The sequence below is a fragment of the Cibotium barometz genome, chromosome 26, assembly GCF_041138505.1.
Source record: "Cibotium barometz isolate CiBa-2024 chromosome 26, ASM4113850v1, whole genome shotgun sequence".
Classification (NCBI taxonomy): domain Eukaryota; kingdom Viridiplantae; phylum Streptophyta; class Polypodiopsida; order Cyatheales; family Cibotiaceae; genus Cibotium; species Cibotium barometz.
Genome location: NC_141071.1, coordinates 6,605,398 through 6,631,869, shown reverse-complemented (window position 1 = coordinate 6,631,869; position 26,472 = coordinate 6,605,398). Strand labels below are relative to the sequence as shown.

The 26,472-nt window shown below is 49.1% G+C and overlaps 1 protein-coding gene across 3 annotated transcripts in view; it reads right to left on the bottom strand.

Annotated features, from left to right (window-relative positions):
- The window catches only part of LOC147623608 (S-adenosyl-L-methionine-dependent methyltransferases superfamily protein), a 76,982-nt gene that overhangs the window by 48,988 nt on the left and 1,522 nt on the right, over nt 1–26,472 (bottom strand). For all 3 annotated transcript variants that reach the window (XM_086820177.1, XM_086820176.1, XM_086820178.1), the window contains exon 2: nt 4,270–4,340. In XM_086820177.1, the coding sequence (XP_086676303.1) occupies nt 4,270–4,340 (71 nt within the window). The remainder of the gene's footprint in view (nt 1–4,269; nt 4,341–26,472) is intronic.

Here is a 26,472-nt window from a genome sequence, read left to right as displayed (position 1 = left end):
ACTGCTACTCCCCCCCGACCCTCTCGAGGTACCCTGGCGTGTGGTCCTCCTGTATGCTGACTCCCACTGGAATCCCTCTACTCGAGGTAGCCCTCTCTCTGGGCTCTGATGTGTCTCTGTCAGAAGTATGATGTCTCTCCCCACCATAACATGCTCCAGTCGTCCAGGCTGCACCCATAGTGAACCATTACAGTTCCATACTGCTATGTGTATCTCTGTCAGTGGCCTGGTCTGTGTCCCATAGGCCCCAAACCGCTAATCCATGGGCCGGCCATCAATGATGACCCGACCATCTCGATAGAAGGCCTTCTTGCCTTCTCTCCTCGCGTGTAAGACTCGTGGCATGCAAGTTCTCCTATGCTCAAGCTGCATCCTCGTGAGATCATCATCCAAGAAAATAGGAGCTCCCTCTAAACCCCGTAGTATGACCCTCTTCCTCATGAAGGTGACCCTCTCCGTCTCTCCTGCAAACTGTAGGATGAGGGCTCGCTTGCGTGTTGAGTCTTTCCCGGCTCTCCATGCTTTGGTGAAGGGGAGAGGGTGCTCTTCCTTGTAGCCGAGCTTCATGCATAGAAGCTGTCCATCTTTCTCGGGAGTGGAGTCGGGTGTCTCGGCTATACCTATGACTCGAATGTTGAGGCGGCGGGCATGCCTCATCTTCTCCTCCTCAATGGTGGTGTGAATGATTTGGTTTTCTTCCCTTTGAGTCTCCTCCCTCACTTCTTTACGGATGTTCTTCTTCACCACCTCGACCCATCCTGACTGCTTGGCTTCGAGCTTTCCCTCCATGTCCTTTGTGATCTCCTTGGAGATCTCTTCTTTGATGGCCGTGAGAGTGTTGTCATTGATCTCCCCTTCTTCCTTCTCAGCATTCTTGATGGCTACCATTTCCACTTTCAATGCACTCACCTCCTCCTTGAGTGCCGTGTTCTCTTGTTCGAGGTTCGTGACCCGTGCTTCGAGAGCTATGATGTGCTTGTGTAGTTTGTTTTCCACCTCATTGAGGTTGGAATCGGATGTCTTCTTGTTCTCCTTGATTAATGCCTTCATTGCCATCTCTAGGGCCTCGAGTTTCTCTTGGAGACTCGGGGCCATTCCTCCAAATCACTCTGCAGTCCTTCCCACAGGCAGGGAGGAGAGAGAGAGAGAGAGAGAGAGAGAGTTATGTTGCTGCCTTGGGGGCCTGAGCAAGGGTGGGTGGGAAAAGGGCAGCAAGGGTGGCGAACTGGGGAAAAGGCGGCGGGCAGAGAGGCAGCGAACAGGCGAACTGGGGAAAAGGCGGGCGGAGAGGAAAAGGCGGCGGGCAGAGAGGCAGCGAACAGGCGAACTGGGGAAAAGGCGGCGGGCAGAGAGGAAAAGGCGGCGGGCAGAGAGGCAGCGAAGTGGCGAACTGGGGAAAAGGCGGCGGGCAGAGAGGCAGCGAACAGGCGAACTGGGGAAAAGGCGGGCAGAGAGGAAAAGGCGGCGGGCAGAGAGGCAGCGAACTGGCGAACTGGGGGGAAAGCGGGCAGAGAGGCAGCGAACAGGCGAACTGGGAGAGAGAGAGAGAGAGAGGGATTCTCTATGTGTATTGTCATGTGCATGACATGGACATGCTAATCTCGTTGCTAATTCTTGAAGGGCAACGGATAAAAAGACCAGATTATGGAGCTATAGCAGCTAGCATAGGCATGGAAGGCTTTGTGGAGGCACTAGGTTCTTGTCGGCCAGCATATGAGAGGCTAATCAGAGAATGTTGGTAGCATGGAAATTATTTGTGTCCAAGGACCTGGCCGACAATAGGTCGGCGAGTCCACAAGTGCTCGAAGGGCCTACAAATAGCAAAAGGTCCCTGCGAACTGGGGGGAAAGCGGGCAGAGAGGCAGCGAACAGGCGAACTGAGAGAGAGAGAGAGAGAGAGAGAGAGAGAGAAACCCCTTGGCTATTAGCCCCTCGGTCCCTCCTTCAACTCGCCTCCTTCCGAGAGAGAGAGAGAGTCGTGCTGTTCAGCCCTACAGTCGCCTGGATATGTCTCTGCTGGCTGCTTCCACACATGCAGCCCGCCTGGCTGCCCGACTGGCGCCCGCTACTGGCTGAAGCCCATACACGCAGCCACCTAGTCGCCTGCTGCTGGCAGTAGCCCCTACGCACAGCCACCTGGCCCCCCTTTGCTGGCTGCAGTCCATGTGCGTAGTCACCTAGTCGCCTGCCTGGCTGCCCGACTGGCTGCAGTCCGTATGCGCAGCCACCTGGTCGCCTGCCTGGCTGTAGCCCATATGCGCAGCAGCGCCCCTTTGCTGGCTGTAGTCCACCTGGTGCCCTCAACCCTACGCAGCCTGCCTGCCTGCCTTTAAGACACCACCACGACCACATGATGACTTCGACGATGACCACCCGGCGACCTGCCCTCCTTCAGCTCCGCCACCCTTCGCTTTATAAAGAGGCAATTCGCTTTTCTCAAAAACGCCAAAAGCAACATATCAAAAACGCATGCTCATAAAAAATTATAATATTTAAGTCATCTAAGGTTTAAAAACCTTATAAACTCAAAACTCCCTTTTGTCCCCTTTCACACTTGGGCTGGCCACACAAGAGTTTCCTTTTCATATCCAACTGATGCCTGTTCACACTGTCCATCCCGTGCCCGTGCCCACCTACTTGTTGTCCAAAGGGAAAAAAAACACAGGGTCGAAACAATATCCCTACTCCCCCCACGTTCCCGTGGATCGACAGTTGGACAGGACCAACTACGGCATATGGAAGGTAATGACGGAGTCTGTTTTGGAGTCTTATGACTTGGCTGATTTCATTATTGTTGGTGTTCCACGGCCGGAGTTGGAGGACGGGGAGTTGTTAACCTCTAGTCGGAAAGAATGGGAGGCCTTGGACCAGGAAGAGCGTTTTTCGAACCCTCCACAGAGCGGAGGTTCTGAGGCCTTGACTGGGTGGGAAGCGGTCGCAAGGCCATAGTAAGGGCAAAGGGAAGTCTTCCGAGCAGGAGCCCGACGTGGATCGTGACACCTTGAAGGCAAAGAGGATCTGTAACAGTTGTGGCAAGAAAGGCCATTATTGGAGAAAATGTCCTAAGCGGCTCACCGAGAAGGGTGATGATTCCTCAGCAGTAACCGTGAAGACTCCAGCTTTTGTGCACTTGGAGATTATGGACACCGGCATTTCCCCGCGTCCCTATTTGGGATGGTGCTCTATGATAATGACCCTACCATCCCTGTAGCCAACCCACTTGCCCACTCTCTACGGGCTTCATGAATTGTCACCATCGCCTCACGTCAGTGTGCCACCTGTGCTGGGTTGAGATCATCCCCCATGTACACCTCTATGCCCTTGAGGGCAGCCCGTCTATCTAACAAGACCTGTCTTTCGGTGGCATTAGGGAATCTGATGATGCGGGGCTGTTCCCCTATCATATTCTTCCCTGCCCTCCATGTATGTGCAAAGGGGAGGACGGTCCTGCCCACTCCTATCATCTGGCAAAGCATCATGGCATCTACCTTGGGGGAGCCCCGGCTTGTAGCCCCTGCACTCGCACACCGATAACCCCTGACGGTACGCGCAACAAGAGGAAGCAGCGGCGAAGCGGACCCTATCCTTCCCGTTTTTCCTCCTCAAGAGTCTCATGTATGATGCTCTGTGGAGGTTTGTGCTTCTTCACCACCTCCACCCAATCTTTCTTGGTGGTCTACAGTTCTTCCCGCAACTTATCACTCGTAGCCTTTAGTTGTTCCAAGTGTATCCTTAGACCCTCCATTCCCCTTCCTCCACTATATGGTCTTTGACAAAAGCCTTTAGGGCTTCCATTTCTGCCCGGAGTTCCCCTATCACTGGGGCAAGCTCTGGCATTGCCTGTTGTTGCATCTGGGTCTCTTTCAGCGTCCAAATCACCTCCTCCTGATGGTTCAGCTTTGCTCTAGTTCTTCAATTTTGTTATTCTTGCCATGTATCTCCTTGCAAAGGCCTTCCAAGTATTTTTCGTGTTGGTTCAAAACCGTCCAACATATTCTGCTAGATCAACGGCTTCTTGGTGTTGTCCTCCACAGTCTTGATGTATGCCTCCAGTTCTTGTAGGTTCATCGAGAGAGAGAGAGAGAGAGAGAGAGAGAGAAAGAAAAAAAACTGTATTAACGTCTACTAGAGGCCGAACTCGACCTATGAGACAAATCAATGTACAACTGTCAATGTCTTCTGGATGTCCAGAAAGAGAGAGAGAGAGAGAGAGAGAGAGAGAGAGATGCAGGGGGAAAGGGAAAGGGGAAGGGGAAGGGGGGAACTCACCATCCCGGGAAATTCGTGGCTCCGTTCAGCAAATTCCAAAGAGTTCTCAGATACCCTTGGCACATCATCATCTACACATCAATTAAATAGCCACAAATAAACTCACGTGAATGTAACCATATGTATATTCATGACATCAAGCACAAAACAAATTATGCTAGAACATTGATATACCAATTAAACATTCAAAAAGTTCCTCTCCTCTGAAGGCATTGCCTACGTTTCAAGGCATTCTAAACTTATAGCAAATATCTTACACATTCTAATTTTATATGGAGGAAAAACAAGCTATTTTCATGAAAACCAACAGTTTCATGGAATCTCAAATGCAATGACTTAAACAGCAGCAAAGAATTTATCGCATGCATGAGATCACATTACAGCTTGTTCTAGCTAGATTCACCTACGTGGCAACAAAAGCATCAACTCACTAAACAATTTCAGCATTTGCAAATCATGATATAGAAGATAAATTTCCGGCAAAGAGCAGACTTGAGAGAAATTAGTCAATGAACTCTAAACTATTTATCTAGAAATTAAAGACTTTCAAATTTTCCATGCACCAACCTTATGTTGTAGGTGGGTATGGGAAGTTCCGTTTTGGAGGACTAGTTTGGCATGACTAATGTCACATGCGAAAGCTCTGGGAGTCTTCTCTGTCTATGCTGATGCAAGAACAATCAGCATAAACAGAGAATAGAGAGAGAGAGGTGGGTGTATATTCAGTATATTCAGAGTACAAAGAAGTACATCACTTGTTGCCTTTGTGTTGGATTTTATGGTGGCTTCCAAGTGATGATTAGACTCATGGTGAAGATACCATTAAGACTAAACAAAAGAGATTAAGACTAATCACATGATGTTAAGAGTAATGACATCATAAAGACAACATAATGACAATGTGAGAGAGACAATGAGAGTATATTCTTCTATTAGATGAGAGAATGAGAGTGTACTCTTCCATTAGATGAGAACCTCTTATATAGGCATGAGTACAAGTGATTAGCAATGAGATTAAGCCCTAATCCCTTCCTTGAATCTCTGAACCATCTTCCTTGATTTGAGCACACCAAAAAGTAAGCACACACTTGCCTAGTTCTGAGGGCAGCCAAGATTCTTCTCAACTTGCAGTAGGCACCTAGAATATGCTAATATGGATCCTCCTTTAACCGTACTACACCATATGAATGATGGTTGTAAGACCTTTGAACCATATGCCCATATCCCCAATGCCACATGTAAGACATTTTGGTGTATTATTTCAACACACTCCCTCAACAAAATATCCACGGCTATTATGATGTCAATGCTAGCTCTAGTTACTATTTAAATGCTAGTTATGATGACCATCCAAGTCCCCATAGGTCTTACTCATGGAGGTTTACAAAGCCAGTTATGACGACAGATGCTAGACTTCTAGTTATGATTACAATTCACTTAGGATAGAGGGGTGACCACACGTGGGCTGGTCGTCTAAGAAGCCCAATGGTCTTCAGTGTAGTTAGCCTCAACTGAGGCACCTTCTTCCTTGCTCGAAGATGCTTCCTTCTTGATCTTGATCTTGTCGATGTAGCTCTTGTGACTTGGTTGAACACAATGCTAATCAATACACTTAAATACACTAAGATTTGATGGACACATGCTCAATACAAGACCTTGGACCTGTACACCATCATATGTGACTGAATCAGTGTTTGGCTTTGCTGAGCCTGATGCTTTGATACCAATGTAACACGCGGAAGCACTGGGAGTCTTCTTTCAACCCTAAACACCACTGAGAACATGCTGATGCAAAAACACAGACAGAAGGGAGAGGAAATTCAGTATATTCTTATGGTACAAAAAGGTACCTAATCTGCAGCCATAGGCTGCCTTACATAAAAGGTAGTAAACACCAAAATCTGTCCTAAGCTAGGACCCAACTCATAGGGAGTTGAATGACTCTATCCTTGAGCATATGTGCCCTTTTATAGCCCTTTGGACACTTGGAGAACTGGCCGACTGCTGTCGGCCAGCTGACTGGACATTAAATCGCATATATATTGATGCTCCTGCAGTCGACAGTAACCCTGGTACAACCGACTCTCCTGTGCGCAGCCGACAACTCCTGTCTTGCAGCCGACAGCCCCTTTGGTACAGCCGACAAGACGTCCTCTTCATGTCCTTCTCCTAGTCCACTACTACCACATCTGCACTTTATGCTCCAAATCTTGGTTCTATTGATCTTTTTCTGGCTGCCCCTTCTGGACTAGCGTTAGGATATGTCCATGGGCAAGCATGCACATGACAGTATATGAATACAGTATTGCAAACAAGTGGTCGATGTAGACTTGCAACTCACACTACCCTCTCAAGTGCCCATGTTCCCTACCATCTGCTCTCTATTGTTCCACCAACACATGGTAACAATCTGCAAGAGAGCATGTAGGACAAGAGAACACTACACAGGGTATGTGATCTTGTAATACAATTCCTCCCTCTTGCTACTTGCTTCATATTTAAGCATAAAAGCTTACCAATTGCAAGTAGAGTCGATGATAATGGAAGTCTTCACAATGGAAGTCCTTGGAGTGATGAGATCTTCGATTTGTCGCATTTCTGCACGACAAAAGTCTTCAAGAGAATGAAGGGAACCCTGGGACAGCTTCCCCTATGGTTTAACTTGAGAAAGGAGGGCTGAAATTAGGGTTTTAATTAGGGTTTTTAGCAAAAAAGACCAGAAATTACAGCAATAAAGAGAGCTGTTTTGCTGAATGGGAGTGTGTAGGAGAGTGATTAACACCCAGAAACCTTCTTGGAAGCTTGAGAAACACCTTAGCAAGGTTGGATATAGAGTTGGGAAGGAGAAAGTGCAGAAAATTACAGCCCAAGTGCCCTCATGAAGGCGGCGCCAATCTCTAGAGAGAGTAGTAGTGAGGTGGTGAGTTGTCCAGTGTAGGTGGCAGGCAGGTGCTTTGTGGAGTAAGCTAGAGTGGACACATGGCTGGTTACTCCCTTTGTACAACGGGGATAAGGTCTGGGCGGTGGACATTGGGTTTTGTCCACCTCGGGACATCAATGTATGTGAACACCGGACTGGTCATAATTTATAAGTGAGTTTTGGTCGCCCAAAACTTAATGAAGTGTGTAACACTCACTTATAAATTAGTGTTAACTCCTAAGGCTAGGTTTATGACCAATACTTACCACCTGTCACATGCCACATAACCATGTCAGCAGACAGTTTTACACACACGGTTCGCGGGCGAGCGTGTGTGTAAAACTACACATTGATCAAGTGTCATGTGCATAAGCAATGCCATGGACCTTCTCAAGGCTAAATCCAGAAGGGGGCAAACCGATAAAGACCATAAACCAGTAGAAGATAGGTAGAACCAGAATGTAAGAACTTCAGGTGTAGCATCTGTGGTGGACATGGAGCAGGACAAGTGGGATCATGGAGGGAAGCAGACGGCTGAAGCGCATGATCGAGATAAGGGCTGTCGGCTGATTCCAGAGGGGCCAGGGGCTGAAGTGCATCATAAAGACAAGAGCATCTAATAAAAGTACTTGCGTTTTGGTATTTTCTGGCAGGGCTGCTGGCCGCCGACCAGCAGTCGGCCAGTTCCCCAAGGATCCCAAGGGCTATAAATAGGCCCACTTGCTCATTGTTCTAGGCATTCTCTCCCTCTAGGGTTTGGATCATTAGGGGTCCTAGTTTAGGGCAGATTTAAGTGTTATCACCTTTTATGTAAGGCAGCCCATGGCTGCAGATTTAGGTACCTTTTTGTACCATAGAATATACTGAATTTCCAGCACCTCTCTCTCTCTCTACTCTCTCTCTATATCTGCGTTTTGCATCAGATGTTTTCCAAGAGTGTTTAGGGCTGAAAGAAGACTCCCAGAGCTTCCGCGCGTTACATTGGTATCAGAGCATCAGGCTCAGCCAGGCTAAACGCTGATTCAGTCTCATATGATGGTGTACAGGTCCAAGGTACGGGAAAGTACACAGATTCGAAGCCCAAGGCAAGAACACAGATCGGGAAGAGCTCCCAGGAGGTTTGTTGGTGGTGTTCCACAGTGCCAGATGGGGATGGCAGTTCCGTGAGCCAGATAGGTTCTCACGAAACGGTCCCAAGGGAGGTTTATCCTTCAAGGGTGATGTGAGAGTGCCAGACTCAGTTCCAGTAATGAAGACGAAGACAGTGTTCAGAGTCAAGGCAGGAATGGATTGTCGACTTGATGGAACCAGATGCATAGATCTTCGTCTGAGACAGAGTGGTTTGGAGAACAGACCGGATTTTCAGAGAAAAGGGTTTGCCAAGGATGGATGGATGACAGAGGGACTTCGGGAAAAGGATTGGGATGATAACAATCATCCAAGAGCAGGTTGGATTCCTGTCATCAAGTTTAGCAGAGGGGGATGTCATGTGCATAAGCAATGCCATGGACCTTCTCAAGGCTAAATCCAGAAGGGGGCAAACAGATAAAGACCATGAACCAGTAGAAGATAGGTAGAACCACAATGTAAGAGCTTCAGGTGTAGCATCTGTGGTGGACATGGAGCAGGACAAGTGGGATCATGGAGGGAATCTGACGGCTGAAGCGCATGATCCAGATAAGGGCTGTCGGCTGATTCCAGAGGGGCCAGGGGCTGAAGCTCCGCGCTCCCCCCCCTGCTCGCGCTTCTGTCTGCACTCCCCTCTCCCTGCCCGCCATCGCGTTTTCCCCCCTCCGCCTGCCCTCAGGTTTGCGCCGCCCCCCCCTTCGCCTGGCTTGCCTGCGCTGAAGCGCCCCCCCCCTCCACTGTTCTTCGCCGTCGCCCCCCCCCCCTCCCGTAGCTCTTCGCCATCGCGCCCACCCCCCCTCCTCTTCAGCGCCTCGCCCCCCCCCCCCCCCCCTTCGCCAGCTCTCGTTCCCCCTCTCTCGCCCTTTTCGTCCTGCTTCCGCCCCTCCCCCTTGGGATCCGTCTTCGCCACTTTGCCCCCCCCCCCCCCCCCCCCCCCCCCTCTTCTCTCTGTTTTTCTGCGCCCTCAGGGATTTTTTATTTTTTTTCCCTTTTTACTTTTCGCCTTCCCCCACCCTCGTGTGCAACTCGGTTCGTGCAGGTTCTCCGTCTCCGCTCCGCCTTCGACACAGCTTCAGACTCTGATGGAGGTTCCTCCCGCCCCGCCTCAGAGGGACTCATCCGCAGCCCCCTCGCCCGCCCCCTGAGGACACCCCCATCAGGCTTTCTCTTTCGCCGGAAGAGGAAGCGAGCCTCGCCGCAGAGGTGGAACGCCTTCAGGCACATTCCACCATCTGCCGTATAGTCGGCACTCGCCCCAGCAGAGGGGAGATCCGGGATCTTCTCCAGGCCCGCCTTCTTGCAGATGTGGGCAAGATCCTGGACGTACAGCTTCTGGGCCGTGGACATTACCAGATCGAGTTCGAGACCGCCTAGAGCGTGGCCAAGGTCCTTGCCATGAGTCCCCTTGACATCAGGGGTGCTCGGGCTTTTTTCAGACCTTGGCAGCATGGCTTTGACCCAGCAGCGGCTCAGCAGGGAGAGCGCCTTTTCCATGTTACAGTTTGCTTCCCTGGACTCCGCCGGGAGTATCTTCCGCTCCTCTCTAGGCTAGGAGCATTGGTGGGCTCGGTACTAGAAACTGGCCCCACAGCAACTTCAGTGGTGGCCAGAGCAGCTGGGCTACCTTCGGTCAGAGTGTTGGTGTCTGACATCTCCTCCCTTCCTAAGGTCATTCAGCTACCTAGGATAGGGGGGGGATGGATTGATCTGAGAGTGGAGTTCTCGGGGCTCCCGAACCAGTGCTTCATTTGCAGGCAGGTCGGTCACCTGGCCAAGGCCTGCCCTCACAGGAGACCCCGACCCTCACCACAGCAGCAGGCCCCTGATGGCCCGCCCACAGATGCGGCTCGGCAGGCTGCCTCCGGGACACCTACTCAGGCCACAGAGACCTCGGAGTGGCAGCTTGGACAGGGGCGCCGCCGAGGGAGACAGCCACAGCAGCACGCCCAGAGACCGCTGCAGCAGCAGCCACAATCTCAGCCTCACTGGGTTCCCGTGAGGAACAATTTTGCTCCCCTCCAGGAGGAGACCCCTGTGGCGACGACTGAGGACCAGGAGATGCCAGCACCCCCTCCTTCACCCCCCACACCCCCGTCCCCTCCCACCGACTCGCTTCCACCTTCGCCTCCTCCCATCCCCGCTCCGGTTTCGGCAGCGGCTCCCTCTCCACCCCCCCATAGTTGCTATGAAACGCGTTTCAAACTTTAGCAGACCCGTTTGAAACGTTTCAAACGTCTGGGAGTTTGAAACGCGTTTCAAACTTGGCTTTTTATTTTTTAATGTTATTTAAGACGGGTCATATCAGTCGATTCAGTCGCTTTCCAGAGAGCAAAAAAAACACGCCGTGCATAGTACAGAGGAGAAAGTTGACTGTCCTTCCCCACGCTTGCCTTCGTTCGTGTGATTTCTCCGCCACCCGCCCCCTCGGGACCTGTGCACCGTGCTAGCAAGGTTGGTACTTGTCTGTTTTCATATTTTTGCTTGATTTTTGCACCAATTTCAAAACTTGAAATTTGGGCAACATCCTTCCAGGCTTCCAAAATGCCTCGTCCTAGAGATTCAATGTGGACTCATGTCATTCCCATGGGCAAGTATGGGGTTCAGGCACTGAAAAATGGAAGTGCAAGTATTGTGATAAGGTCTCAGGTGGATCTGCAAACAGGATAAAGGTTCATTTTTCAAGTCTAAAAGGCAAAGGCATTGGTGCTTGTGATAAAGTGCCCCAAGATATCAAAGCCTCTCTTCTACAATGGAGGAGGGAGCAAGAAGCAGCCATGAAAGGATTTGGAAGCAGCCATGATGACATGCAGGAAGAGGAGGATGTCACCAAAAGAGCTAGAGTGGGTGATGAACAAGAGATGCAGAGTCAAACGGCTGTAGGTTCTACCTCTGCTCCTTGTGCCCACAGGTCTTCCTTGCCCATTAGGCCTTCTTTGAAGAGTGTAAGCATTAAAGCTCGTTTTCAGAAAGCAGCAGTTGCTGAGGCCACCCGTGAATTGACAAGGTTGTTTATTCAGTGTGCTTTGTCATTTCACATTGTGCGCACTCCAAGATGGAAGAAGACCATGAGAGCCATTAGCCGCATTGGGTACGAGTGGGAGGGTCCCAAATATGACTCCTTACGCAAGAAGCACTTGAGAGATGAGAAAGATCTTGTACAGCTTGAGATGGAGCCTTTGAAGGCAACATGGCATAAATATGGATGCACCATATTATGTGATGGTTTGACAGATATGCGGAAAAGGAATGTTTATAACATTTTGGTGTCCTCCTGCAAGGGCGTAATGTTTATGCGTGCCATTGATGCTTCAGTTCCAGGGACGGTGGTGACAGGAGCCTTTATATGGCAGCACATATGCCAGACAATGTTAGAGATTGGTGCTCAGCATGTGGTGCAGGTGATTACTGACAATGGCTCTAATTGTGTGTCCATGGGCAGAATGTTAGAGGATGACTTCCCAGAGATAGTGTGGACTCCTTGTGCAGCACAGTCTTGACCTCATAATAGAGGATGTTGTCTATTTAGTATTATCTATGATTGTTGATTCATGAATCATGATTGAAACCTGCAGGCTGCAGCCTGCAACCTTTGAAGTTAAAGTTTGGCATTTGAACTTTGTAGTTTGTACATATTCAGCATACACCATGGCTCATTTCTTTCTTGCATTGTTTTTATCTAGGATTGAAGTTTGAAACTTTGAGTTTGAAGTTTGAACATGGATGACTGCCTTGGCATATTTGGCATTTGCTCTCCCATGGGCCATGGGCCCATTATGCATAGATGATAGTACATACTTATTACTAAATCCTGATACATCATACAAGCATGCATATATTCAACATATTATCATTTTATCAATGCTATCAATGATCCCATATATTCTGGCATATAAATATCATATATGGTATTGATTTTTCACATGCCAAGATGGGAAAGTTTGAAACGCGTTTCAAACTTCTGGGAAAGGTTTGAAACGTTTCCAAAACGTTTCAAACGCGTTTTTGAAACGCGTTTTTTGAAACGTGTCGCTACCTCGCCCCCCCCCCTCCCCCCCCGCCCGCCTCACCTTCCCGGGAGACCCTGGCAGTCCCCTGGCGCTCACCTGCAGTCCGGAGGGCGCTGAGCACCGACCTCACTCGAGCACCTCAGAGGAGACCTACCATGCCGATTCGGGCTTCACGGATATCATCTATCTGCAGTCGGCTGAGTCGCCTCAGCATTAGACAGCGCTCGGAGGCTTTTGATTACGCCTTCACACGGCTTTTTGGAGCAGAGGGCCCCCATGAGCCAGCACCCATCCGAGTTCATGTAGTGATACCTCCGGCCCGCGAGGCACTTGATTCAGCGATGGCCTTCTCGTTCCCTCTATGTGGCCCTTGCGACCAGGAGTGGACTCTAGAGCTCGCTCTTAGCACTTTGAAGACTCAGGCAGTTGAGTTTTCTCATCATGTGAGCGATCTGGAGGTGACAGATGTGATAGGCCGACTATGGGAGTTGGCTCATTTTCTCTTGGATCCCGGGAGTGTGGATGCCTCAGGGATTCGTCATTTGGTCGTTCGCATAGTGGCAGACCTTGCACGCAACCCTGGATATGTATGTATACACGAGGTTGCTCTGTCAGAGCGGGAGGCAGTCGCCATGGGCCACAGCCACTGGCGCCTGATCCGTGATTCTTGCAGTACACCGGGTGGGCAGATTCGCAGCCGCTCGGATGGGGACTACTCTCCATCCAAGCCGCTTGCGAAGGCCCGCCGTACGGCTGAGACAGCCTCCACCTCAGCAGGTCATCCATGAGGATCATCTCATGGAATGTACAGGGCCTTGGCGGAGCACATTTTATACGCTATCGTGGTTGCTTGAGGCAGGAGCTTCAGAGATGCCTGGTTGGTGGCAGCATTGATATTTTGATGATGCAGGAGCACCACTTGGGTGAGAGCAGGATCCGGAGATATGGTTCGGTGATGCCTGGTAGATGGGACACCTTTTGGTCTGCAGGGTTTGGTCCTTTGGGTGGACAGGGAGGAGTATGCATGGTCATTGCAGATGTATGGCGGCAGGCCATTGTGGATCGAGGGATCATTGTGCTTGGTAGAGCACAGTATGTCATTCTGAGGATGCATGATGAGCTATTGGGCGTGCTCAACGTCTATGCGCCCAATCATGTTAGTGCCAGAGCAGAGTTCTGGACCCAGGTTACGGATGCATTGCCAGAGGCCGCACATTGGTGTGTCGGGGGAGACTTCAACATGCTTGAGGACCCGGCCGATAGGGTGGGAGGCAATCATGTTAGAGTGCACGGCACGGAGCTTGCAGCTTGGGACCGGTTTTGCATGTCACTGAGGATCACTGATGCATGGCAGCATGGGGCCTTCTCCCGCTCTCAGGACAGTCTTAGTTTCTCTCGGTCGGATCGCCGGCAGGGAGGGACTAATCTATCACGGATTGATCGCTTTTATGTGGGCGACTGGTTAGGGGAGCGAGGGGGCTCCATCGGCATTCTCGCTGGCACCTCATTTTCAGATCATGCGCCAGTTATTTTGACATTGGAGGAGAGGACACAGGAGCCCAACTTGCAGTTGAGGATCCCAGAGAGGGTACTTGCAGGTCCCAATCTCGCTGAGGACATTGAGAGGATCTGGCATGATAGTCACTGCTTTGACCAGGATGCAGCAGGCCAGTGTGCCCAGGGACTCATCAAGCTTAGCTCTTTTCTGCACGCTGCAGCTTTGACACGGCTGGGAGAGATTCGCGAGCGGGAGCATCGGCTGAGACGCAACCTTGCTTCGCTACAGCGCCTTCAGGAGCAGCAGCCTGCATGTGAGTGGGTGGCGTCACAGCTGAGCCAGGCACGCCAGGAGGTTAGAGAGGCAGAGGAGCAGAGACATGAGTTTTACTATCGTCGCCAGGCCTCTCAGTGGACGCAGCTTGGTGATAGAGTGACTCGGGAGTTTTTTGAGATCATTGGACCCCGCCATGCTCGAGTAGGAGTCCGTCAGCTTGGTAGACCGGATGGATCGGTAGCTACTGAGCCCGAGGAGATCAGAGCATTGCCACTGCATTCTATAGAGACCTGCTTTCAGCGGAGCCAGCCACTGAGGATCGAGATGCTTGCAGACAGACTGTGTGGGCCCATGTGCAGAGGAGGGTCACAGATCGTATGCATACAGTTCTTGGTGCGCCTCTTTCAGAGATTGAGCTTGCCGAGGCCTTGAGGGTCCTGCCGCGACATAGTTGCCCAGGGGAGGACGGACTGACGCTGGCCTTTTTTATGCGCTATTGGGACCTTTTTTGGGGCCAGGCCTCCGCAGGGGCTTTCAGTATGTTCTGGACACTGGGGTGATGCCACAGAGCTTTTCAGAGGGCTTGAACTTTCTTACCCCCAAGGGGGAGGGAGTATCAGATGATATTCGACATTGGAGGCCTATTACGATCCTCAATACTGTCTAGAAGGTCTTAGCAAAGGCCTTGAGTTTGAGGATCCAGCCCTTCCTGGGGGAGTTGATTCATGCTACCCAGACAGGATTCGTCAAGGAGCGCAGTATCCTTGACAACATCTTTACTTTCTGGGAGGCGACAGCCCGAGCTAGATTTCTTGGCGAGGACTTGGTCGTGATGCTTCTCGATTTTGAGAAGGCATACGATAGAGTTGATTGGGGTTTCTTAGAGGGCACTATGCTTCGCCTGGGCTTTGAGCCAGGATGGATCAAAGGGGTGGCGGCTCTGTATTCCACAGCTCGTAGCTAGGTTTTGATTGCAGGAGGACGGGGGCCGAGTTTTGAGCTGACCAGATCAGTCCGTCACGGGTGTCCCCTCGCCCCTTTTCTTTTTCTCTTCTTTGCGGAGGCTATGAGCATGTATTTGACGGCAGAGGAGGTTGGTTTGAGAGGACTCCAGCTCCCAGTCCGGGGGGAGGACCTACTCGATGCTGAGTTTGCAGACGACACGGGCTTATTTTTGCATGGCCAAGAGGCCAATCTTCTTCGGGCAGAGCAGTCGCTCCAGGTTTTTAGTGCAACTTCGGGAGCATTGATCAATTGGCGCAAGACAGTGGCCTTTTGGATCAATAGTGCTCCCACTCCGGCATGGAGCCCGGACCCCGGTTTTAGATGGATTCCTCTTGGCACAGCAGTGCGGTATTTGGGATGCCAAATTGGACTAGATTTGTCACCTGAGCAGCAAATTGCCCCGCTTCTTCTGAGCATTCGAAAGAAGCTTTTGTATTGGAGTACAGCTCGACTATTCTTGGCTGGGAGGGTGGTGGTGGCAAATCAGGTGCTATTAGCGACCATGTGGTACATTACGTCTTGCTGGATCTTCTCGAGCTCTTGCATCAGCCAGATACAGAGGCTGATCAGGAACTTTCTTTGGTCTGGGCGGGACGGTCAATCAGCCCGGGCAAAGGTTGCATGGGCAGTTATTACACTTCCGCTGGCTCAGGGAGGCTTGGGCATTAAAGATCCAGTCGATCAGAGTAGAGCCTTATTGGGGAAGCTTATTGTTCGGGGGCTGCTTCCAGGCGCTGAGCCTTGGAAAGAGCTTCTCTTGTAGCGGCTGCAGGCTCGGGCTCCCCCAGCAGGGGGTACTTGGGCACCAGAGATTCGTTGGATCTTCATAGACCTCAGTAGAGGATGGGAGTACAGATTTGCTTTGAGCATCCTGAGAGCTTGGGAGCTGCTGAGACCGGGGCTCTCTCAGCGACCTCCTCCTTGTGTTGAGGAGCGGGCCAGACAACCGCTCATCTGGAGCCCAACGGTTCGCACAGAGCAGGGTCATATGCTGGGTTCTCGGCCTCGTCTAGCCTGGGGACCTTTAGCGGCAGGCCCAGCACGTAGTTTTGGAGACTGGCAGGCCTTCTGCAGTCTCCCAGAGGAGATCCAGGTGGAGAGGCTGAGTCACTTCAGAGGGGGGTTGATTATGAGGGATGATATTCAGGAGGCACTCACAGAGGAGTGGTTCACGCCTTTTGAGCCAGTGACCCCACGGTGGATGGGAGCCTTTACACAGTTGGAGATCCTGATTGCTGTCAGAGCTTGCACTGAGGATGGCAGATGCCTCTACTATGAGATTCAGGATGAGGGCAGAGTTCAGAGAGTGGAGATGGAGTCGCCTTTGGTTGCAGAGTGCACCTTTCAGAGGATACGGGTTGTGGCCGCCGCTTCTCGGAAGTGGCATATTGACCCCGACCCTGCTGATGTGCTCCCGGATTGGCGCATATGGGCATATGCAGCGCGCCCCTTGGCCCGGCTACAGTGGGACCCTGGGGAGTACGAGTGGCATGATCCTTATGCATCCCTTGAGGCACAGAGATCACCTTTTTCCAGTATACTGTTCGGCTGGGGCGGCATATTTTGACGGCCAGGAGGATGGTCTCTCCAGCTGCAGCGGGGCATTGGCGGCTACAGGGACTCTCACAGGAGTTCCTAGAGGATTTTTGGGTTCATTGGAAGCCTTAATACCTGCTGAGAAAGCTGAAGTTTCAAAAGATTCTTGTACATGTGTGACAAATACAATGTCCACAACTCCTTTTCTTGCCGTGACCCAAGCAGAAGCAATAGCCTCGTCTCACCGCCCGTGCAAAACGGAGTCTTTGTCTCTGACCAGCTACCTGACGCCATGGTGAATGATGCTTCTTCTTCAAAAATGAAGACTCCAATCCTTACCTTCAGTGGTGCAAATGAATCTTTGGACATAACTTGTCCCGAGAACAACTTTCTAAGCAAAGAAAAGCATATGGAAGATATTTCTTCTTCATCTACGACAACACTTGAAGACTTTTGTGTTCCAGAAAAATCAATGGAATCCCTTTCAGATTTCCAAATGATGGTCACTAACCAAATGCAAAGTTTGGTGACACAACCCTTGATATTGGAGATTCAAGACAGTTTGCTTATGGTTTCTCTAAAGGCAAATGAAGATTCAGTCTTTTCTTGGACAAAGCTCGAAGTTCCCAATGATGTTAACAAAAGTTCTACTCAAGTTACAGATATGATTCTCATGCTTTTGGTAAAGATGAGACAAGTTGCAGATGCAGTTAACATTCAGTTTGGTATATGCAAGATTGTTATGGTCAACAATAATGCCATGACATGGGATCTAGCAGCTAGAGCTTTGGATGCAGAAGCATTTCAATCATTTCCCTTCTTCCAGAGTCTAAACAACTACTCCTAAGTCTTATTTTAAGTGGGAGGGAATGTCATGATTGTGACTAACTCTCTTAATCTCTCCTTAATTACTCATTAATCCCTTATTAACTGAAAGGACACCTGTTGTACAGTCACGTTTGCGAACGAGGCGTTTGACTTGCAAGGCAAAAACGACGGTGATGGGTTTGGCACTGAAAAGGCCATGAAGTTCCAGCTCTCGACCATCATGATATGATTGGATTGAATGGGAACGAAAGCTGATCACCGGATCATATCGATACAGCCAAGATTGTCCCAATATCATGTCATAATGTGACAACGGCATTACTGAAAAATTAAGGTGATCTTGGTAATCTTGAATCTAGAACTGGAGCTGTTGCACCTTTTGGTTACAATTAAGGAAGGACCATCAGCAAGCTCCACTTGAAAAGCATCCACAAAATGTCGGGTCTGTAGGCGAAGCTTGTGAACCAAAGAAGTGCCCACAAAATTAGTGGAACAGCCACTGTCCACCAGCACATTGATGGGATGGTCGCCAATGAAGCCAAGAAGACTAAGGACCTGTTTGGAAAGATTCAGCGGAACAGGGTTGGTACTTTGGCCATTAAGCATCAGGGTACTGACAAACTCCGAAACGCGAACAGAACAAGCCATGTTTGTTCTTTTCTTTCACAGGAGGCAGGTCATGATCAGCATGGTGACAACTGTCCACCTGAGAATTGCGTCGAGTGTTGGAGGGTTTAGGACGCTGAGGACATTCATACCACCGGTGATCGCCAGAACAAATTGTGCAAAGGCCTGGGCGACTAGGTTGGGATGAAGGGGCAGTTGATGAAGAGGTTTGCTGTCCTGAAGAGGTTTCTCGCTTGAAGTTGCGCCGATCATTGTTGCGACGGTCCTGTCGAGACCGCTCTCGGTTTCTGCTGCTGCCAGAGGATTCGATTTGAGAGGATCCTGCATTTGACGCGGAAGTTTGCCCGGAAAAGCGCGGCCGGAAGGACTGTTGTCCAGAATATGGTCGCCGAAAGTTGGGTTGTCCAAAATTAGGACGCTGGGGTTGGCTAGTCCCATTGGGTTGATTCCGCTGAGAGGAACGGGCGCCAGAGGAAAAGATCCTGGGAGGACGCCGGTAATCACTAATGCGCTCGACATACGAGATTGCTTCATCCAGGGTGGCAGGATTAGACTTATGGACTTCGTCTTGGATTGTGGGTTCAAGCCCGTCAATGAAGCTGTGAAGCTAGTCAGAGGGACTGAGTGTCTCTATCTCCAGAGCCAGTTTTTGAAACTCTGAGATGTACGCGGCCACGGAGCCAGTTTGACTCAGGCGGCGGAGAGAAGACCTGGCATGAAAGTTCGCATTTGCAGGCTCAAAAGCCTTGCGAAGAGCACGCCGGAATTTATCCCACGTTGGAGTAGACTTGCCATCTGCAATCCTGCGTCGCCACCAGAGGAAGGCGGTATCTTTCAAGAGGGTACTGGCCAATGCCACCTTTTTGTTCTCGGGCAATTCGGTATTTGAGAAATAAACCTCCATTTTGTAGAGCCAGTGATCGATTAACCGCTTATCGCGGCGGCCATTGTAGGGCTCAGGTAACTTGATGTCCATCTTTCGTGTTTATGCTGTGGTCATTAATTTATATAAAAGTTTAAGTTCAACGTTGTCTACCTCGGTAGTCGGATCGGGGGGAGTTAAGGGATCGTCATGCTGGCCCACCGAGGATGATGATGATGACTGTGGAGAATGCGAACGATGCGCTCGCTGTGACTTCCTGGATCCCTCGCGCTGATGTTGGTGCCGCTGCTGCATGTCTTCCATTTGGGATCTCATTGATGCCATACCGTCGAAAAAGGCCTTTTGCAAGTCCTCCATCTGTTGTTGGAGAGTAGTCATCTGCAAGGCCTCCATCTGAGGATCGGCGGGTGGCACGTTGTCGTGCGAAGTCGACATCTAGAGCACTCAGAGAGAGTACTATGGTGAAGCAGGAAAGGTCCACCCGAAATGTAGAATGGAAGGAACAGCTGCTGCTGGAGAGGCAGTAATAGGATCCTCATACGCGAAGTCGGGGTCTTCCACTTCTTCGGGATCGTCCTCCGAAGTTACTGCATCGGCTTCCGCCAAAGAACTGGGCACCGGAGATAATGGAGTATAGTCGGGGGGTAGTGGCACTGATTCCGGAGTGAGGGCACGAGGAGGGCTGTGTTCGGGAAGAACAGCCTCGGGGATCTCGTCGATGTAACTCAGGTAAGAGATGTGCATATCGGGTTCCTCCGGAAAGTTGTCCATGAAACATGCACGTAGAGGGCGAAAGCACACAGAGTATGTGGTGTGGGCAAAGCCAGGAAAACCCACGAACAGCCAGGAAGAAGGGCGCCTATTCGCTGGGGAGAAGGAGGCGAGCAAGAACTAGGCGGCATCCTGACAGCCGGGGGGGGGGGCGGTGGGTGGTTTCCGAGTCGCCCACGGTGGCTGTTCACACCAACAAATCCCAAACGGACGCCCAGCGCACGCCCAGCGGGTTACGCACGCCTGTTGGGTTTGTTTGGGTTTTTATTATTTTTTTTGAAGATCCACGTGGCAATGCACGTATTAATGTTGTGTATTGTTTTTTTTTTTTTGAAGGTTGACGCTTCGCCGACTGGAAGGATGCGCCGCTTCAAAGGCTAAGGGATGTGTCTATTCGATGTAGAGGCACAACCATTCATCAAGGGATACAACCATTCGTCGAAGGGATGTGGCTATTCGATGAAGAGGTACATCCTTTGGCGAAGAGTCGCAACCAGTCGAGGGTAGGGGTTCCCTTTGGTTGGTTACTCTTTGCATCTGCAAACAGGAATCAACAATGAAGAGAGAATCTGATACATAAATATGTCACAATCGTGACATTCCCTCCCATTTAAAATAAAACCCATGTGTCAAATGATAGACATCCGTTTGTCAAAGAACTCCTAAAGAAGGTTAGGGTACTGCTGCATTTCTTCATTTGTTTGCCAAGTGGAATCAGACTCATCCAAATCCATCCACTTCACAAGAAATTCTGTAGTCAACTTTCTTCTTGTTTCCTTCTGTCGTACGTCAAGTATTACTTCTGGAACAAGGATAATATGGTCATCTTCAATTTCTGGTACATATGAAGATAAGTCTGGAACAGGCGAATCTCCTTGAATATACTGTTTGAGCCAAGAAATGTGAAAAGTCGGATGAATCTTTCCCCATGACGGTGAAAGTTCCAACTTGTAACTGACAGCTGAATTTTTCTTAAGAATCTTGAAAGGCCCATAGAAGCGAGGTCGTAACTTTGGAAAAACTGACTTCACTATTTTGTAGCGATGAGGTGCCACATATAATAAGACTAAATCTCAATCTTTCTATCAGCATTTTTCTTATGTTTGTTAATTAAGTCTTAATAATGTGAATAAAGCTAAAAAAGCTAACTCTCTTAATCTCTCCTTAATTACTCATTAATCTCTTATTAACTGAAAGGACACCTGTGAAGGGTCACACACTTACACATGGGTCACTATCAAAGGACATGTCTATTCATTAAAAGGCACACCCCTAAGTCCAAAGGACATAACCATTGACTCAAGAGCCACACCCCTTCCCAGGGATGTGTCTCTTCACTTGTATCCTTTCGGCCTCTATTTAAGAAAGGCCCCTGTCTCAATGCAAACAATCTCAATCTTTCTATCAGCATTTGTCTTATGTTTGTTAATTAAGTCTTAATAATGTGAATAAAGCTAAAAAAGCTTTACAGTGGTATCAGAGCAAATTTTTTTCCTACCTGTGGGTTGTGAAGCCCTCACCCTCTCCGCGGCACTCCCTCATCCACCTCTCTTCTCGGTGTTGTATGGAGGCGGAGGAAAGATCTTCTCACCCGCAGCAGATGCCTAAAGATTAAGCCTCGCTGAATTCTTTTTCCCCGTCCCAACCCGATGGAGTTCCTAAAGCCATCCCCCTCTGCCTGCGTCCTCGGTGGTTTCGTGAACGCCCCTCGCGCACCCGGAGTCACTGCCCTCACGCCTCGTGCCTAGACGGGTCCTTGTTTCCCTTCGGCCTTCGTGCCTGACCGCCCTATAGGCGAGTTCCACCTGTGGCAATACACCTACGGGCACTCACTTAATGTCTTGGAGAATCGGAGGGGCAGTGTTGGCAGGCGTGAGCCCTTGCTTGCTTCGAAGCAGCTGCCGACCCTGAACCCTCGCCGCCGATAGCGCCCTTCACCCTTCACCCTTCACCTCTTCGCTTTGCTTGCGGCGCCCCCTCGAAGCGGCGCACCCTTTCCAGTCGGCGGCGACGCGTCACCTTTACACATAAAAAAAATAATAACAAAGCCTTATAACTAAAGGCTTATAATTAAGCCTTATTATATACGTGGCTTCCACCAGCCACGTGTAGCAGCCGGCAGCCAGCACCGAACGGCCACCCGCCAGCGCAAGGAAACCCAACCGCCGCCGACCAGCGCACACTCAAAAAAAAAAACAGGAGAACCCAACGGCCAGCCAGCGACCTGCGCATTTTTTAAAAAAAAAAGCGAACACAACGGCCAGCCTCCAGCGCATTTTTTTTAAAAAAGAAAAAGGGGCCAACGGCAGCATGTGGCTTCATCTACGAATTCTGCCAACCACTTTTCCCAGGTTCGCTCTCTCTGCTCCAGCGCTGGCCCATCTGCAAGCACCTTCTTGCGCGCGCAATGGCAGACAAAGTTTTCGATGTGCCCGTTCTGTGTCTCTCGTATGTAGACGAGGTTCCCAAAGATGAACTGCCGGCGGATCCTCTCCCCTCACAGGAGATTATTGTCATCCCGGATTCACCCCTGTCTGAGCCAGAGGTGATCATTATTCCCGATTCCCCGAACCAGTTCCTGCACCAGTTCCAATTCCTACACCATAGGCAGCACATTTACCCCAGGAATATCTGAGTGCCAGATAGATGCGGTGAACACTGTTATGATCAAGAGATGGTCTCCATATTGATGGCTATAAACAAATCCTTGGAGCAGCCTTGAGAGGTCTAAGAGGCGCAAACAACCTCAACCTCCCCCTTCTACATTGGAAGTCTTAATACCTGCTGAGAAAGCTGAAGTTTCAAAAGATTCTTGTACATGTGTGACAAATATAATGTCCACAACTCCTTTTCTTGCCGTGACCCAGGCAGAAGCAATAGCCTCGTCACCGCCCGTGCAAAACGGAGTCTTTGTCTCTGACCAGCTACCTGACGCCATGGTGAATGATGCTTCTTCTTCAAAAATGAAGACTCCAGTCCTTACCTTCAATGGTGCAAATGAATCTTTGGACATAACTTGTCCCGAGAACAACTTTCTAAGCAAAGAAAAGCATATGGAAGATATTTCTTCTTCATCTACGACAACACTTGAAGACTTTTGTGTTCCAGAAAAATCAATGGAATCCCTTTCAGATTTCCAAATGATGGTCACTAACCAAATGCAAAGTTTGGTGACACAACCCTTGATATTGGAGATTCAAGACAGTTTGCTTATGGTTTCTCTAAAGGCAAATGAAGATTCAGTCTTTTCTTGGACAAAGCTCGAAGTTCCCAATGATGTTAACAAAAGCTCTACTCAAGTTAGAGATATGATTCTCATGCTTTTGGTAAAGATGAGACAAGTTGCAGATGCAGTTAATATTCAGTTTGGTATATGCAAGATTGTTATGGTCAACAATAATGCCATGACATGGGATCTAGCAGCTAGAGCTTTGGATGCAGAAGCATTTCAATCATTTCCCTTCTTCCAGAGTCTCAACAACTACTCCTAAGTCTTATTTTAAGTGGGAGGGAATGTCACGATTGTGACTAACTCTCTTAATCTCTCCTTAATTACTCATTAATCTCTTATTAACTGAAAGGACACCTGTGAAGGGTCACACCCTTACACATGGGTCACTATCAAAGGACATGTCTATTCATTAAAAGGCACACCCCTAAGTCCAAAGGACATAACCATTGACTCAAGAGCCACACCCCTTCCCAGGGATGTGTCTCTTCACTTGTACCCTTTCGACCTCTATTTAAGAAAGGCCCCCATCTCAATGCAAACAATCTCAATCTTTCTATCAGCATTTGTCTTATGTTTGTTAATTAAGTCTTAATAATGTGAATAAAGCTAAAAAAGCCAAATGGTAACAGCTCTTGCTCCTCTTCATCTTTGATCTCAATGTGTTTTGAAATCCATGTAGACAACGATATATCATTTTCTCAATGTGTTTATAAAGCCTTACATGATGATAATGTCCATCCCTTTCAATAAATAATGCAATAAATATGCATAAGGGAGTCCTAGCCTTATCAATGGCCAATGTCTTGTTCTTTACAGGTGATTTATGAGCATGATTAATGAATTATACAATGCATATAAGCTCAAAAATCCCATTGTCGCAAGAATTGCTAATGCAGATTTATACCCTATTTTGATTAACAAATTGACCACTCAGATCAAAGGGCAAATCTGATTTGATGCTTTACAAAGGTTTCGTAACATCCAAATCTCATTTGATGCTTTACAGAGGTTTAGCAACATCCTCAAGCCTGCAAAATATACTGCTCAAATCCTAATGTTTATATGCTGCAAATCAAAGATTTAGCTTGGGATTAAGCATGTCCATGTGCATGCACATGACAACTAACTACCTCATAGCCAATAAGAAATGTTTGGTATAAGCCCTGCTGAAAATAACTCAACAAGTCTGACACCACCGAACCACGAAACCCTCAAGAAGACCATCACATGTTTAAGCTCATTGGTATACTTGGATGAGGGAGTCAGCCGGTCAACCTCAAAGGCCACCTTTGAGATGACTAATTTTTCAAGAGCCACATAAATGGTGTACCATTAGCCTTCTTAATTGTCACAAGGCAATAAGTCTGACTGGCAGAATCTTGAGACCATCTTCAAGTGTTGGTGTTTTTGAGTCTGCTTGGATGGGTGGTGGGTTAGTGTCCTAGGAGATGGCTTAAATAGGATGTGTAATCTTTGTGGTTGCATGTGTCACCAATTAGCCGACCATTTGGTCCATCTCCAGTTTTTGTGTCTCGTTCACTTGAGGCCAGGCCGGTGTCTCATGTGAAGAGGCCAGTATTTTGCTGACATGGACGGGAGCCAGACTGGTGCCACCCGTGTGTTAGCAGGAAGGTGTCGTATGGACGGGAGCCAGACTGGTGCCACCCGTGTATGACCTGGATTGTCACGCCATGGAAGAGCCAGTATTCGTGCCGTGTCTTTCCATAGGGAGGCTCATGCCTGGAACTGTGTCTTACCTATGGGACTGTCACTCCATAGGAAGACCAGGTTTTTATGTTTTACGTCGTGCCATTTTTGTGCCGACAGATACTTTGTACTTGTTCCATGAACGGGAGATATGTCCATGATACTATTTGCACATGCACTCATATTTTGCATGTTTGAAACTGTTTTCGCATGACTTGTATTTTTGTGTTTGCCTGCTTGACGTGTCATTTACTGAGCGGGGACGCCTGCCAGTGAGTCGTGAAGTCTGCTTTGTCTTCTGACGAGTTTTGGTGCATGTGAACAGGTGGTAAGTATATTGCACATGTTAGTTTAATACTTTAATCTCTAAACTTTTGATTTATAAGGTTGTATGTTCACATACACTTAAAAGTGGGCACCCACTTAGGGGCCAAGGTGGGGAGCCACACTTAAGTGTGTGTGAGTGGGCATGGTCACCTACCACACCCCTTTGGAACTACATGCAAGCGTGGGGAGCCAGCCAAGCACTATAGCTTTACTCCACTTTATTTTTCTAACGGCGCCAGTTCCTCCAGCTCTGCAGGCGATTGTACGGGTTCAAGGATGCTGCACTAGTGCTCTCTCTCCCAGGCGACTGCATCTCCACAGGATGAGCAAACTTACCCAGGCTCCGACTGTACTGCTGCGCATGCTCTTCTACAGGCAGCTGTACTTCCAGTAAGCGACTGCACCTGTTTCCCCAACAGACTGCCTTCTCTTCGCCAGGTAATCCTGCAGGCTGCTTGGCGCTCTCCGCGGAGTCCAGTGAAAGCACAGGACTGTAGAGACTGGACCACGCTAGTGGTCGTACTGCTTCGAGCATCTACTTCGAGCCTATTTGTTTGGTACTGTATTCATATGTACATGGACATCATCTGGTTCTTGGAACCCAAGGAGCATTGTATTTGTTAAATACTCCCAATAAATATATCATATATTGAGGGGGGGTTCGGCCCGTTCCGGCCCCAGTGCTGGTGTCCATCTATCCATTTCATTTCATTTCAATTTCAAGTTGTATTAAGTTGTCCATTTCAAATTGTGGTTTTAAAGTTGTGCTATTACGCGTGTGGGTGTCCAACGGAGCTCTTCGTCACCCCCCTTGCTCCTAATAGGGATTACCAATAAGGAGCCTTACACAAGGCGGTAAAAAACACATAAACACTAACACATACATTGAATATTTATTACAAATCATTTCCCGGGCAAAGTACCAATGACACTCACACAAATAAATAGAGAAAGGACTTGAAAATCCCAATCATAGTCTTCCTCCTCATGAGGGGATACATTCTGAAACTGAACAGCTTTGCAGCATGGATTTCTTCTTCATCATCGTTCCTCATGACCGGATAAATTTTGGAACTAAACAGGAATTTGCTCTAGAATGTCTTATTCGGTGATGAGATTTGCATGGTGTTGCTCTTGTTCCTTCTCTTTCTTCTTGAAGCAATTTTCTTCTTTGTCGCCTACCCCCTTGCAGTATCTACATTGAATCTCCCTGCCACTTTTCCAATCGTTGGAGTTGACAAAGACTTTGTCATGATCATAGCTGCTGCTTGTCTGTTGTTCTTTTTTACTTCTCCTATCCTTCTCGAGGAGTGAAGCCACCAAGTCTTCAAAGGTTGTAGCTGCCAAGCGAAGGATTTCCAAAGTGTGCTCAAACATAGTGATCCGTCACATGCTCTCAATAAGTACAGCCACTTTGTCTTCATCTTCGGGCTTACATTTAAGACTAGCAATTTGTTG